General features: G+C 43.1%; 1 protein-coding gene across 1 annotated transcript in view; it reads right to left on the bottom strand.

Annotated features, from left to right (window-relative positions):
* FRAS1 (Fraser extracellular matrix complex subunit 1) overlaps positions 1-15,611 on the bottom strand; it is a 482,654-nt gene that overhangs the window by 193,953 nt on the left and 273,090 nt on the right. The window contains exons 21-22 of the mRNA XM_053590633.1: positions 4,024-4,176; positions 3,682-3,828 (exon numbers count right to left, since the gene is read on the bottom strand). Of these exons, the coding sequence (XP_053446608.1) occupies positions 3,682-3,828; positions 4,024-4,176 (300 nt within the window). The remainder of the gene's footprint in view (positions 1-3,681; positions 3,829-4,023; positions 4,177-15,611) is intronic.

The following is a 15,611-nucleotide window of genomic DNA, read 5'->3' as shown; positions in this document are numbered from 1 at the left end:
GGTCACAAGTCTAACCTCAGAAAATTTAAAGGAATAGAAATTATTCCTTGCATCTTCTCGGACCACCATGGAACAAAAGTTGAGCTCAGTAACAACAGGAACCTGCGTACTCATACAAAAACATGGAAGTTAAATAATCTTATGGTGAATGATACCTGGGTCAGTGATGAGATCATGAAAGAAATTGCCAAATTCTTGGAACAAAACAACAATGAAGACACGAATTATCAGAACCTCTGGGATATCGCAAAGGCAGTCCTAAGAGATAAATTTATAGCATTGCAAGCCTTCCTCAAGACAACGGAAAGAGAGGAAGTTAACAACTTAATGGGACATCTCAAGCAACTGGAAAAGGAAGAATATTCCAACCTCAAACCCAGTAGAAGAAAAGAAATAACCAAAATTAGAGCAGAATTAAATGAAATTGAAAACAAAAGAATTATACAACAGATCAATAAAACAAAAAGCTGGTTTTTTGAAAAGGTCAATAAAATAGATAAACCTTTGGCTAACCTAACCACGAAAAAAAGAGTAAAATCTCTAATTTCATCAATCAGAAACGTCAAAGACGAAATAACAACAGACTCCTCAGAAATTCAAAAAAAATCCTTAAAGAATATTAGAAGAAACTTTATTCTCAGAAATATGAAAATATGGAAAAAAATAAAAAGAAATATGAAAATATGAAGGAAACTGACCAATACTTGAAAGCACATCACCTTCCAAGACTTAGCCAGAATCAAGTGGAAATGTTGAACAGGCCAATATCAAGTTCTGAAATAGCATCAACCATAAAAAATCTCCCTAAAAAGAAAAACCCAGGACCAGATGGCTTTACGTCAGAATTCTACCAAACCTTTAAAAAGGAACTAGTACCTATATTACTCAACCTGTTCCAAAATATAGAAAAAGAAGGAAGACTACCCACATGTTCTATGAAGCAAACATCACCCTGATCCCCAAACCAGGAAAGGACCCAAGAAGAAAACAAAATTATAGACCAATATCACTAATGAATATAGATGCAAAAATATTCAACAAGATCCTAACAAACAGAATCCAGAAACACATCAAACAATTATACATCATGACCAAGTCAGTTTTATCCCAGGGTCTCAAGGCTGGTTCAATATACATAAATCTATAAGCATAATTCAGCACATAAACAAATTAAAAAACAAAGACCATATGATTCTTTCAATTGATGCAGAAAAAGCTTTTGATAATATCCAGCATCCCTTCATGATCAGAACACTTAAGAAAATTGGTATAGAAGGGACATTTCTTAAACTGATAGAGGCCATCTACAGCAAACCCACAGCAAATATCATATTGAATGGAGTTAAATTGAAATCATTTCCACTCAGATCAGGAACCAGACAAGGCTGCCCATTGTCTCCACTGCTCTTTAACATTGTAATGGAAGTTTTAGCCACCGCAATTAGGGAAGAAAAGGTGATCAAGGGTATCCATATAGGGTCAGAAGAGATCAAATTTTCGCTCTTTGCAGATGATATGATTGTATATCTGGAAAACACCAGGGATTCTACTACAAAACTCTTAGAAGTGATCAAGGAATACAGCAACGTCTCAGGTTACAAAATCAACATTCATAAATCGGTAGCCTTTATATATACCAACAATAGTGAAGCTGAAAAAACAGTTAAGGACTCTATTCCATTCATAGTAGTGCCAAAGAAGATGAAATATTTGGGAGTTTATCTAACAGAGGATGTGAAAGATCTCTATAAAGAGAACTATGAAACTCTAAGAAAAGAAATAGCTGAAAATGTTAACAAATGGAAAAACATACCATGCTCATGGCTGGGAAGAAGCAACATTGTTAAAATGTCCATACCACCCAAAGCAATATACATATAATGCATATATGTATTGCACATATAATGCACATATAATGCAATCCCTATTAAAGATCCACTGTCATACTTTAAAGATCTTGAATAAATAATACTTCATTTTATATGGAATCAGAAAAAACCTCGAATAGCCAAGACAGTACTCAGAAATAAAAACAAAGCAGGAGGAATCACACTACCAGACATCAGACTATAATATAAATGGATAGTGATCAAAACAGCATGGTACTGGCACAAAAACAGAGAAGTAGATGTCTGGAACAGAATACAGAACCAAGAGATGAATCCAGCTACTTACCATTATTTGATCTTTGACAAGCCAATTAAAAACATCCAGTGGGGAAAAGATTCCCTATTTAACAAATGGTGCTGGGTAAACTGGCTGGCAACCTGTACAAGACTGAAACTGGACCCACACCTTTCACCATTAATGAAGATTGACTCTCGCTGGATTAAAGATTTAAACTTAAGACATGAAATTATAAAAATACCAGAAGATAGTGCAGGGAAAACCCTTGAAGAAATCGGTCTGGGCGAGTATTTTATGAGGAGGACCCCTCGGGCAATTCAAGCAGCTTCAAAAATACAGTACTGGGACCTGATCAAACTAAAAAGCTTCTGCACAGCCAAGAACACAGTAAGTAAAGCAAGCAAACAGCCCTCAGAATGGGAGAAGATATTTCCAGATTATGTCTCCGACAAAGGTTTAATAACCAGAATCCACACAGAACTCAAACGTATAAGCAAGAAAAGAACAAGTGATCCCATCGCAGGCTGGGCAAGGGACCTGAAGAGAAACTTCTCTAAAGAAGACAGGCGCATGTCCTACAGACATATGAAAAAAATGCTCATCATCTTTAATCATCAGAGAAATGTCAATCAAAACTACCTTGAGATACCATCTAAATCCAGTAAGATTAGCCCATATCACAAAATCCCAAGACCAGAGATGTTGGCGTGGATGTGGAGAAAAGAGAACACTTCTACACGGCTGGTGGGAATGCAAATTAATACATTCCTTTTGGAAAGATGTTTGGAGAACACTTAGAGATCTAAAAATAAATGTTCCATTCAATCCTATCATTCCTCTACTAGGCATATACCCAGAAGACCAAAAATCACATTATAACAAAGATATTTGTACCAGAATGTTTATTGCAGCTCAATTCATAATTGCTAAGTCATGGAAAAAAGCCCACGTGCCCATCGAGCCATTAATGGATTAATAAATTGTGGTATGTGTACACCATGGAATATTATGCAGCCTTAAAGAAAGATGGAGACTTTACCTCTTTCATGTTTACATGGATGGAGCTGGAACATATTCTTCTTAGTAAAGAATCTCAAGAATGGAAGAAAAAGTATCCAATGTACTCAGCCCTACTATGAAACTAATTTATGGCTTTCACATGAAAGCTATAACCCAGTTATAACCTAAGAATATGGGGAAGGGGGAGAGGGAGTGGAGGGAGGGAGGAGGATGGGCGGAGGGAGGGTGATTGGTGGGATTACACCTGCGGTGCATCTTACAAGGGTACATGTGAAACTTAGTAAATGTAGAATATAAATGTCTTAATACAATAACTAATAAAATGCCAGGAAGGCTATGTTAACCAGTGTGATGATAATGTGTCAAATTGTTTATAAAACCAGTGTGTGGTGCCCCATGATCGCATTAATGTACACAGCTATGATTTAATATTAAAATAAAATAAAATAAAATAAAGGCTAACAGGTGAGAAGATGGAAGCGAGAATCTCCTGGAAGGGCAGGAAAAGGGAGAAAGTTCATTTGAAAAACCTACGCTGGCAAGTACGGCTGTCATCAGGATAGTGCCCAGGGAAGCAGGTGGTGCTGCAGGTGCCAAAGTGGGACAGAACGAGGTTGTTGTCACATGAGGAGCAGGAAAAAGGTCCTTTTCCCTGGCAGGTTCTGCAGGAGGAGTGGCATTCTGCAGAGGAAAAAGAGACACAGGCAGAAACCATGATGCCAGATTCCCTTCTGAAGCCCGGCACCAACAGCATTGGCTGGTCTGGGGGACAGTCCCCGGGGCCCTACAAAGCTTGCTGCCCTCTCTCTCTCTCAGGAAGGTCAAGCCTCTGCTACTCCCCCAGAGAGAACCTCTAGCTCCCGAGTCCCCACTTACTTTTACAAGCCCCCCTCTCTGCATAGTATCCTGGAGGGCAGTCAGGAGCGCAGTGGTCCCTGAGCAGCAGGTGGCGGGCATTCTGGCACCTCAGGCAGATGCTCCCAGTGTGGTGGAGATCAGCTGTACAGTGCTGGCACAGAGGATGGCAGTCTGGAGGGAGAGGGGAGCAGAGAGAAGCCATGATGCTCGTGAATGCAAAGTCTAATCACTACCCCGAGGGCAGAAAGGATTTCAATTACCTACTCAGCAGCACAGAAGCCGGAGAGCAGCCCACAGGCAGCGTCTGTCAGTGAAGTGGAAGCTGGGGACCTGTACAAAGTGTGCATCTGAGGGTTTTAGCAAATGGCCAGGCCCAGCGCAGTGATTGAGTTTTCATCCTTTTCTGATTGAACGACTGTCAAGTACTGAAGCACCAAGTGACAGATAGTTGCTAGGGTATAGACAGAACTGCCTGACTAACAGAAACGGGAAGATCAGTGCAGTCAGCATCTCCCCTGAAGGGCTCTGAGAATTTGAGTGCAGTGTGCTCCCCTCATAGGGGCTCCTGAGCCCTCCCCAAGGCTCTGCCTCACAAACATGACCTCCCCGTCAGAGCACCAGCCTCAGCCTTCAGGGTGGAGGGGTTGAGCTTAGTAGAAAATTGGGCCAAGTGGTTGGAAAATTTTAGTCTTCAGAGATAAAGTTATGAAGAAGAGTTGTGAGCTGAAAAGTCACAACTTGTTGTGACCTGATACAGAGTTCACACTAGGTGTTGTGCCAGTTATGAGTAAAGCCATAAAACAAACGATCTTGGACAACCAGCCCTGTCTCTGGTTCTCACTCCTATAACATCATCCTTTAATAAAGAGCTCGATTGTGTTCAGCTTCCACTGTAGAGGAAAACCTCCCCCGTCCTGCTCTGGAGTGGTAATTACCCTTCAAGTCCCATTTACCATCCTTCATTCCAAAGGTAGGAGAAAACCCACCAATCCTGAATTACTCACCAAAATGAAAAAGGGGTAAAGGTCTAGGAAGAGAGGAAGGGAGTTCTGATGACAGGGCCTTCCCGTCTTCCCCTGTGGGATGCAAAGCACTTGTCAGCGCTGGCGAACGCACCACCCAGGGTCTGGTTTCATTTGAAGGCATTGTAATTTCTAGCAATATTTTCACTTAAAAATCCATGGAAATCAGATTGGGTGCCCCTGAAATCTATTGAAACAGATCTTTCCCTCTGTCTGATGGCGATACTCTCTTAATTCCTGACGATCTAGATGTGTCCCTTGTATAAGAAGCAGATCTCACTCTCTCCCATACCCCGCACCCACTATGCCATGAGAGCCCTTTCTAGGATCCTTCTAGCTACTCTGGAAGTGAAGCCAAGAGTTCTTCTCAGAGATGCTGACTCTTCCAGCAGCACACAAGCTGACAGCCCCTGCCCTTTCCCTGAACTTTGGGAGTTTCAAATTACAAGCAGCCTTTTGCCAATGTTAGGAACAATTCATGATACCCTAGGAGCCAAATTAATCCTCATTACAGCCCTTCCGTAATTTACAAAGGAAATGATGAGGGCGCTGAGGAGAAAATGACAAGGAGCCCTCCCGCTCTGAGTCGGCGCAGGGTTCCCATGATACGCCCAGACTTCTGTTCTTTGTCCTGGGCCTTCCTCGCAGTTCCAGGAGCAAAACCCTAGGTGTGCAAAGGGGAAACTCAAAAAGCTTTGGAAGTCACACGAGCAAATGAGTGTGACAGTGTTTTATGACTGCATTAAGGAGAGGGTGATTTTGGGATTAGAAAACTAGAAAGCAAAGCTCCATCGCAGCTTCTTCCTCTTTAAAGCCAAGGCTTCCAGAGCTTTCTGAACTCAGCGTGCACCAGCAAGACCTGCAGGTGTCAGCAGTGCAAGGACCAGTTGTATCTAACAGAAGTTTCTCCAGGGTGCAATTAGAGAAATAAAAGAGTACAGTCACCAAGGGGATGCTTTGAAGAGAAGGCAGGCAGACCTCTGTAGTAGTTTGAGGGTACAATAACTAAATATTTACGGATTTGTGTGATCTCAGGAGTCTCTGTCTAAATGAGGAATGTAACATCTGTTACTCCTCAAGGAAGCTGGAGGCGGTGGCGGACCAGCCTTCCTGCTTCTCCGGCAGCTGCTTTCACACCTTCCCCATGTTTCTCAGTGACCGCTGACCCTGCCCACCCGCTCTCGTCCTCCCCAGTGATCTCACTTATATGCCCAAGCAGGAGCACCTTGGATCCATTCCTTTCAAACTCAAAACATCTATCTGGTCCCATTTTCATTTTATTTGCTCCCATTGCACAGAATTAATTGGCCAATTCTTCTACCTGCACTCTCGATCCACTTCTCATGGTTTTTTTTGATACAGTTTCACTATGTCACCCTCGGTAGAGTGCCGGGGAGCCACAGCTCACAGCAACCTCTAACTCCTGGGTTTAGGCGATTCTTTTGCCTCAGCCGTCCAGGTAGCTAGGACTACAGGTGCCCGCCACAACGCTTGGCTATCGATCCACTTCTCAACATTACTCCACCTCTTATCATCCATTTCTCTTCCCTCTGTTCTGACTCCAACTTCCAAACATGCTCCATGCCGATTCCTGCCCCCAAAGCTTTTTGCCATGAACATCCCATCTTTTACCTTCCCTTGACCATGCAACTTCCTTACCCGCTCTCGCCTCACCTTGTAATCTGCATCCAATGCAATTCTACTGTGACGTTGCTCTTGGAGAGGTCTCTGATGGCCTCTCATGATCATGTCTGCTGACCACCTCTACTTCTTTATCCGACGGGAAATCTTTGTGACACAAGGCACTGTTACTCAGACTCCCCACCCTTGAAACCCTCTCTTTCCCCTCTCAGCAGGATTTATCCTGGTGCACCTCTGGCAGATAAACTTCACAACTCTCAAGTTCTTCTATCCCCTACTCAAGGCCCTGAGGTCTTACAGCAGACCTGGCAGTCTGGATCAGATTCAGGTGTATGAATGGCAGAAGCCAAATGAAAGGGCTTAAGAGTTGCAGAGACTCTGGAACAACTCAGGGCCTCTGCTTCCTTCCATGGATCTCTGTTAAGCCATCAAGGGCATTGGATCAATCCCCAGACATATCCAGTTGTATAATGGAATGAGTGCCCAGAGGTGATGGGGAAATCAATTCATGATATGAAAAATATAAAATGATCAACTCCAGAGTACCCAAAGCATCACATCAATCCAAGTTGGTTCATAGCTCTACCTTTTACAGGAGAGTAAACTACTGGAGTTTGGAAAGTTGGACTCTCTTTTTGTTCACTACCTGTATTCATTCTATGCTTTAAAAGTTCATGCTGAACACCCAATTATGAATATATTTATTCCAAGAAAACAATTTGAGTGGGTCCCATGTTCACTCATTCATGCAAACCTCCCTTCCAACTCGGTTATATACATGCCCCCAATAAAAGACCATTTAAATAAATATGCCCTGAAGGTTGGGTGACTGATTTTTATTAAACCATGCTGAAAAGAATAATAAATTCCTAAAGCCTAGGAAACATTTTTATCTTCAGAGGCTTGAAGTCAAAATCACTTTGTAGGAGAGAGTTCCTTGGGAGACCTCAAAATGAGTAATGATGTGCAGAGAAAGAAGCCAGAAATCAGAGCAACATGGGCTTTAGGATTAATACCAGTTTATGACTTACAGCTAAGAATGTTCAGCTCCCTAGGGCCGGCAACAGAACTCGGGCAAGACAGGCTACAAGTAGCCAGTCTCACCAGGCGCCACAGCGAGCAGGCTCCAGGCACAAGCCCAGGGCTCCCGTGACCTACACAGACCAGGCTTGAGCAGGTTCAAACAGGGATCTGTAAGTTCTACTTTTCTGACTACAACATAAGGCATGGGAGAAAATTTAAGAAGTATTTTTACAAGTATAAATAAGCATTAAAATGACCTTAAGAATGCCTTTCAGAACCAAAACCACCATTGACATTTTCTTTTACTTACTTTTCTGTACAATTTTTGCATATATAGATTTTTACATAAAAGAGATTATATTAAATGTGGGCATATGATACTTCTCTTACTCAATATCATCACATTTCTACATGTCACTTGGGACTCTTTCTAAACATCACTTTGAATAGTTTTATAGTATTCCAGCAAGGAGTGAACAAACAAAATTTGGCTTTTTTCTTACAATTTGATAAAATCTTTGTTTGAATTCTAGATTATTTCCTAAAGTATAACCTTAAGGGAGAATAATATTTTTATTACTATAGCTTATATTTATTGAATTCTAAATATGCCTTAGGCACTGTACTAATTATAAATGCATAATCTCATTTGAAGAAATGAAGTAGGCAATGTTATTATCCCTATTTTACAGGGGAGGAAAATGAGGCTCTGAGAGGTTATTTGTTCACACACGTCATATCCAAACTGACTCCAGAGTGCACATATACTTTTCACCAGGACAGACATGAAATAAAGTAAAATTCCTAATAGGTATAAAAATTGGCTTCCAGAAAGTTTGTATCAATTTATATTTCTAGGAGCCAATTCATTACATTAGACTGTTTCATCATAACTTTGCCAGCACTAAGGAATTTAAAAAGTTCTTTTATTATAAGGAAAACAATCTTAGCTAATTTGGTTGGTGAAAATTGGTTTTACATTATTGTTTTAATTTGTATTTCTTTTATTATAAGGGAGGTTGAGCATTTTAAAAATCTTTTTTTTTCTTTCAAACAACAAAAATATTTAAATAGCTAGTGTACTTGCAGATTTTGCAGCATGGTGGGGAAAAATGACCTTGGATATACAATTATAAGTGAGTATTTAATCTGTTTAATCAAATAATAACCTTAGGAATCAACTAGTGAGTTCTTTTTTTTTTTTTTTTTGGCCGGGGCTGGGTTTGAACCTGCCACCTCCGGCATATGGGACTGGCGCCCTATCCCTTGAGCCACAGGCGCCGCCCACAACCAGTGAGTTCTTTCTTCATGCACTAGGACCACCCCATCCTGGACTGGAAAGCAAGGAGTCACCATCTACTCCCAGGGAAAGTTACCAAAATTAGACCCACCAAGATACCATATTGGTGGTTCCCAGGACATAGGAGAAAAAAGCCGGGGAAAGCCCTAACCAGATGTTGGACGCACTGGAATTAAGAGACCCAGGCCATCCTCCATCGACACAGGCCCTGCACTCTGCACCGCCCTGCCGCAGCCCAGAGCAGCACACTCCAGCTGGAGGAGAAGGAGTGAGGAAGAGTTCAGTGAAGTGAACTCTCTGCCTCCCATGGGACGGCTGGAGGCAGCTCAGTGGAATAATCCTGAATCCAATGTTAAGATGGACTTGGGCTGTGCTTCTTGTCTTAAAGAGGGCTGTGTCCGAATTTTGTCCACTGTCAAATAGAGAGGTGGCAGGCAAGCTGAGCACCGAGAGCTCACATGGTGGGTACAGAGATGCAGGGCCGCCATGAGACTGCTGCAAATGCTCTCTGGGATGCTCCAGGGACAGGGCAGGGTGCCATGAATGGGATGCCAACTCAGACCAGGGGGCAGAGACAAGAACACTGAGGTCAGCTGCACGATGAGCCGGGCAGGGGACAGGACTTGTGAAGGTTTCCAAGAAGAGGGGAGGCTTAGGCACGATCCCAGCAGCTGAACAGAACTGGATGCCTTTTAGGAACAGAGAAAGGTTGGGTATGGCTGGATCTTAAAGAACAGATGAAAGAGCTACTCAGGACCTGACCGGGCCACTTTGGGGAGGCTTTATAAGTCAAGAGAAGGAGTCTGGATTTTGTGATAAAGGCGAGTGGGAATCGGGGGTGTGTGTGTGTCTGTGTCATTTGTCAGTTTACCTTCTGAGACCTGTATTTTTATTACACATTTAAATGAAAAATGTTTGTATGAAAGTTTAAGTCATCACAGGAAAACATTAGAAAACTCTGACATACAGCTGCTCTGCATATAAAGTCTTTTATTTTTAATTTTTAATTTTTTTATTTTTGGAGACAGAGTTTCACTTTGTCACCCTCAGTAGAGTGATGTAGTGTCACAGCTCACAGCAACCTCAAACTCTTGGGCTTAAGCGATTCTCCTGCCTCAGCCTCCCGAGTAGCTGAGATTACAGGCATGCGCTGCAAAGCCTGGCTATTTTTGTTGTTTTAATTGTTTTAGTCATCATTGTTGTTTTAGCTGGCTGGGGTGGGGTTAGCACCTGCCACCCTCGGTGTATATGGCCGGCGCCCTACCTACTGAGCCACAGGCACCGTCCACCGTATAAAATCTTTGTTGCAGGAAAAGCAAGGGCCCTTCTCCCCACCACTCCCACCTTGTTAACATTTGCAGAAGCTGGTTCTCTGCTAGCACATCTCGCTGCTGGACCGCTCTCCAGGGCCCTGGGAGGTGAGGCTGTGATGCAAGCATATGACCCTAGTGCAAGCAGGAATAGATTTCGGGGTGTCCCTTGAGAAAAAGAAAAATCATACTTGTGGGTTCTCTTCAAGGCATACTGGAAAGGACTGTTTTACATCGTCAATTCTCAAATCGCCTTAAAAAAGGAAACAAAGTAGAATTTGCCTAATCCATAGCAGCTGGTAGGTAGACTCTGCATAGTTGTTCAACAATGGAAAAAAATTAGTGGAGTAGAAACAATAGGAAACCATGGAGAATGTGGAGGCCCACGGAAAAGCCTGATGTAGATTGCACCTCCTGGGTTTCAAAATCCACTTCAGGACAAGAGGAAAAGGGTGTCACTTGGCTGTGTGTGTGACAGTGTGCAACTGCCTTGTCAGTTATAATCTGAGATAATGAAGAGAGAGATAAATATCCCCACGGCCAGCCATGTATTAATTATACAACCTAAACATAATTAAGAGGTAGGGTGAGCCTCGTCTCCAGGCACTGTGGGAGGTGATCATGTCCCAGAGAACTGCTCGAAACCAGTCACTTTACACTCAGTAAACTCCATGGGCATACTCGCTAAGAACTAAACTGATTTGGAAGCTGAGTTCTACTTGGTAGGTGGTAGACATCTGATGAATCCTAATTCAGATCCTTCCTGGCCCTGCACTACAGAAGCACAGCCATCAGAAAATGTATCCTCAGAATGGCTGGCTCAGCACCCAGAGCTCAGGGAGTAGGGTGCCGGCCACATATACCGAAGCTGGTGAGTGTGAGCCCTGCCTGGGCCTGCTAAACAACAATGACAACAAAAAAAACAGCCAGGCATTGTGGTGGGCACCTGTAGTACCTCCCTACTGGGGAGGCTGAGGCAAGAGAATCACTTAAGCCATAGAGTTTGAGTTGCTGTGAGCTGTGATGTCACGGAACCCTACCTAGGGCAACATAGTGAGACTCTGTGTGATGCTTTCTCAAAAAAAGAAAAAAGAGAGAGAGAGAGAGAGAGAGAGAATGGCAGCATCCTCAGAAAGGCCAACAGACCCCAGAGTGAATTCCCCTGTCATATTCCTCACCCTGCCTGCCACGTCATTCCTGCCCATGGACGACATTTGGAACAATTTCACAGGATATATTAGAGGAAGTTTTTACTGTCACTGCTTCATTTGTGCCAGGACTGTAGTTACTAAAATAGGGGGAATGAATTTCCAACCCACCAATCTAGCAGCCTCTGTGAGGATTAACGTCCACTCCTAAAAAGCCCCATCTGTGTGGTAAGGCATCTGCACCTGACCCTCCTGCCTGTAATCAGAAACAGGCAGGCTGACCTCAAGTATGTTTAAATGGTGAGTGTTCATCCCCCCAATTGCTTAGAAACAGAGCCTATTCCAGGGGCTGTCTCAGATTCCTCCCATTGCTGCTCGGTAGGTAAGCTCTTATTTGTCACCAGCACAATTATAGTGAAGAGTCATTAAATATAAGACTCATTATGGGAGACCAGGAAAGAAGAAAGACCCAGGATATGCTCGACCTGCTTTGGATTACTGGTGTGTAATAAGCGAGCAGGAAAGGGGCATATGGATTCCAGGGTGTGTGTGTGTGCCTCCTTGCTAGTAAATATAGCAAATTAACACTTTAAATAAGCAAATTAATGAACACATTACAAGGTAGCCTGGAAACGGAGTGTTAGCTCTAGCTGAAACAAGTACATTTCTTGTTTTTAAGCAGGCAGAAGATTCCATTTGTTTTCTAAATATGCACAGCATGCAGACATGCCAGAAATTTAAACAGATAAAAAATTCATATTTTGACTCAGCAGAAGCAACATCCTCTAATAGGTCTCCCTGCAGCTGTGAGGAGATTGCACTTGGTCATCCCTGTGTGATGCTTTCTCAGATCACAAAGGCTCTGCTTCAAGGATCAGTGAGGATTACCCACAATCATGATGGATGGACGCACACAGCAGCGAAATGACTTATTTCACATCTTTGGAGCAAAGTCAAAAAAGCTTGAAGATATTAAAGTAAATGTGTACTGTCGAAGCAATGGCTTTGGATGTTGGTTTTATGGAGGAGCGACTCCTTAGCTGATAAATAATGACCTATAAAGACAAATTTAGACACACAGGGATATTTTTAATAATGTCCCGTCAGTCGATTAGGTTTTTAATGCAACTCCATTAAGTGCATTCGGAAGTGGTTAAAATAATAGGCATCTGTAGCTGTTTTTCATCACGTAAAAAGAAACGATTTCATGCCAAAACTCGGGGCCTTTAAGGGTGTAGAATATGAATTCTGATGCTGCTTTTAAAGTGGATGGGTTACTGCTTGCAAGATAAGTGCAGCAGGAATCCAGAAAATAACGCATGCATGACAGGAGACAGAGGTGACAGGAGACAGAGGTGACAGAAGACAAAGGTGACAGGAGACAGAGAAAGCCATCTCCTTCTCTTTTGAACATTACTTCAGGCTCAGCCCACCCAAAGGCTCTTGGAATTCATGTGTCCTTTTTGTTAGAGACTCTAAATTAGTACAGTAATCGTAAGACAAATAAAGCAAGACCAAACAAACAAGCAGATGAAACTTATCTTTTGGTGTCTGGAGCTGTAATGTATCCTTAAAACACAACTGAATACAAAAGCACTATGACAGCATGACCTCAACTTTACAGGACAGTGATTCCACCCAGTGCTGACAAGCTCACCAATGTGTTGGGAAGGCTGCAGTTAGAGCCCCAGAGACAGATACCATGAAGGAGGGAGAGAGAGCAGGTGAGGGGTGAGTGGCAATGTCAAACATAAGAGTAATCTCTCAGTGTCGGTGCCAGGTTGCACTGCCAGCAAGGTGGGATAAGCTCCATCCACTCTCTCCCAGGTATCTTGATGCCTTGTATCCAATTTATGTTTTACTCAGTTTAGCTCCAAAATAGAAAAGAGTTTGCTTCGATGAAAATTAATGGCAATCCAACTTTCAGTCAGACTCAGAACCTTCCCTTCAGATGTTCACGAAGTAATGACAAAAAAACCAAACCCAAAATGCAACAGGTGTCAGTGGAGAACCAGAATATATTTTATCCCAAGGCAATAAGAGGGACTTGACCTTGGATACTCATGTGTTACAAATGATGCTGGCTGAGAACATTCTTGCTAGGAGGGAAGGACACGCAACAGCACGCAGCACATGGGAGTGGTGGAGAGGGGCTGGGGAGGAGAGTCAGCATGGCTAGTGCATTAGGCATTCACTTAGGGACCAATGGAGACCCAGGGCCTTGGTAATCTGGGAGAAGGATTTGTAGTTAATGCACTAAGCAATGCGAAACCATCAGCAAGTTTTCAACATCAAAGAATTTTGTAAACTAGCAGTGATATTCAAGAAGAATTATCCTCCTCGTCAGAAAGAGTGAAAGACCTTTAGTGCAGAAGAACCTTTGGTGGAAAAAAATAAGACTGTCAGCTGGGAAAGGTGAACTTGGCGTTTCACAGTGTAAACAGAGAAAGTGGAACACAACCAAGAGTCACTGCACAGGTAGAATCTGCAAGGTATGGCTGTGGGCTGATTACAAACCAGGCTCCTTGAAGAGCAGCTGGAACTCATGGGTGTTTTCTTTTGCTTTTTTTCTTGAGATAGATTCTCACTTTGTCACCCTAGTATTGAGTGCTGTGGCATCATGGCTCCCAGCAATCTCAAACTCTTGGACTTAAGTGATCCCTTCTGTCTCAGCCTCCAGGAGTAGCTGGGACTATAGGTGCCCACCACAACACCCAGCTAGTTTTTCCATTTTTAGTAGAGACAGTGTCTCACTCTTTCCTTCTTCAGGCTGGTCTCCAACTTCTGAACTCAGGCAATCCACCCACCTTGGCCACCCAGAGTGCTGGGATTACAGGCCTGAGCCACCAAGCTGGCCAGTAACTCAATGGTTTTGAATTGCACTGATTGAAAAACCAGCAGTGGGTGGATAAGAAAGTCAGAAGGAAGAAAAGGGTCTGTGAGGGTGGGGCAATGAAGATGGGAGGCTTTCTTTGAAGCTTTCCTGGGGATCAGTTGTCCAGCAGGTAGTGGGGAGTGAGGAGCTGGAGGTGGTCATCACATGCACTTGGGAGGGAATCTAAGAAATAGTAGAAATAAGGATTAAATCCGTGAAAGACACTTAGGTCCTAGAGGAAAGGAAATGGGGGAAGGAGAGGAGGAAAAAAAAAATAGAAAGGGCAGGAGGGAGGGAAAATGTGTAACCAGAGTGGAGAGACCAGCTTGGGAAGGCAGTGGCTGGAGGCAGTGGCAGACATGCTCTGGGGCACAGGTGGAGGTGCTGCCCCAGGCAGAAAAAGGGAGCTCCTTCCTGAAAGGAGGGGAAAAGGGCTAAGTAGAAGATACTGAGACATTTGAGGAGAAAAGTTGAGGTTTGTTTTCTTTTATCAGGTAATGTTAATCTGGTAAACAAAAAAAGGAAGCAGAGCTGCAGAGCTGTAGACTGAGAATGAAGAGAGCGAGTATAGAGAATCCCTGGGATGGCGGAGCTGGTCAAGACCAAGAGCATGCAGAGGTGGGGTGGATGGAAAGAAGCCAAGGAGCAAAGAAGGTCTTATGGAGATGAAAGGAGGTGATGAAGGCCAGTGATGCAGTGATCAGTGGTGCATTCTCTGAAAGGCACAGCCTGATTCATCAAAACTTGGCCCTAGTGCTTACTCGCTGTGAAACTTTGGGTAGGTGGGTTAATATCTCTAACTTCATGTCTAATTTATTTTAGCCTGTAAAATGGAGATGGTGCTAGTCACAGGACTGAACTTCCAGGGCTGCAGCCAGGATTAAATGAGATGATCCATGTGATGAGCTGGCACACAGTAGACGCTCAAGAAACATGAGTCGTTATTACCTGTAGTGAGCCAATCAGAATTGATGGTGATACTGACGATCATGTTTGCAGTTATGGCACTGCTTTTGCCTGTTACAAGGAAGGCACAGAGACTTACGTGTGTGAGAAAAGTAGGAAAATGCAGCCTTAGCAGTTGCACTATCTTTAGTACTAAAGAGGATAATTGAAATCTAGATTCAAGTGTACTTTTTTACCACAAAAACTTTCTCTGCAATTCAGGTCCTGGCCCATAATTGTTACGAAGGCAACAGTAATCCTGACTTCATGGGGAGCCTTCCTTTCCAGAGTTGAAAGGTTCTGAATCAGGTCTTTCTGTCATTACCAAAGCAAGGTAAGATA

The sequence above is a fragment of the Nycticebus coucang genome, chromosome 1 (assembly GCF_027406575.1).
Source record: "Nycticebus coucang isolate mNycCou1 chromosome 1, mNycCou1.pri, whole genome shotgun sequence".
NCBI lineage: Eukaryota > Metazoa > Chordata > Mammalia > Primates > Lorisidae > Nycticebus > Nycticebus coucang.
The sequence above is the reverse complement of the archived record's forward strand: the minus strand, read 5'-3'. Positions and strand labels throughout refer to the sequence as shown.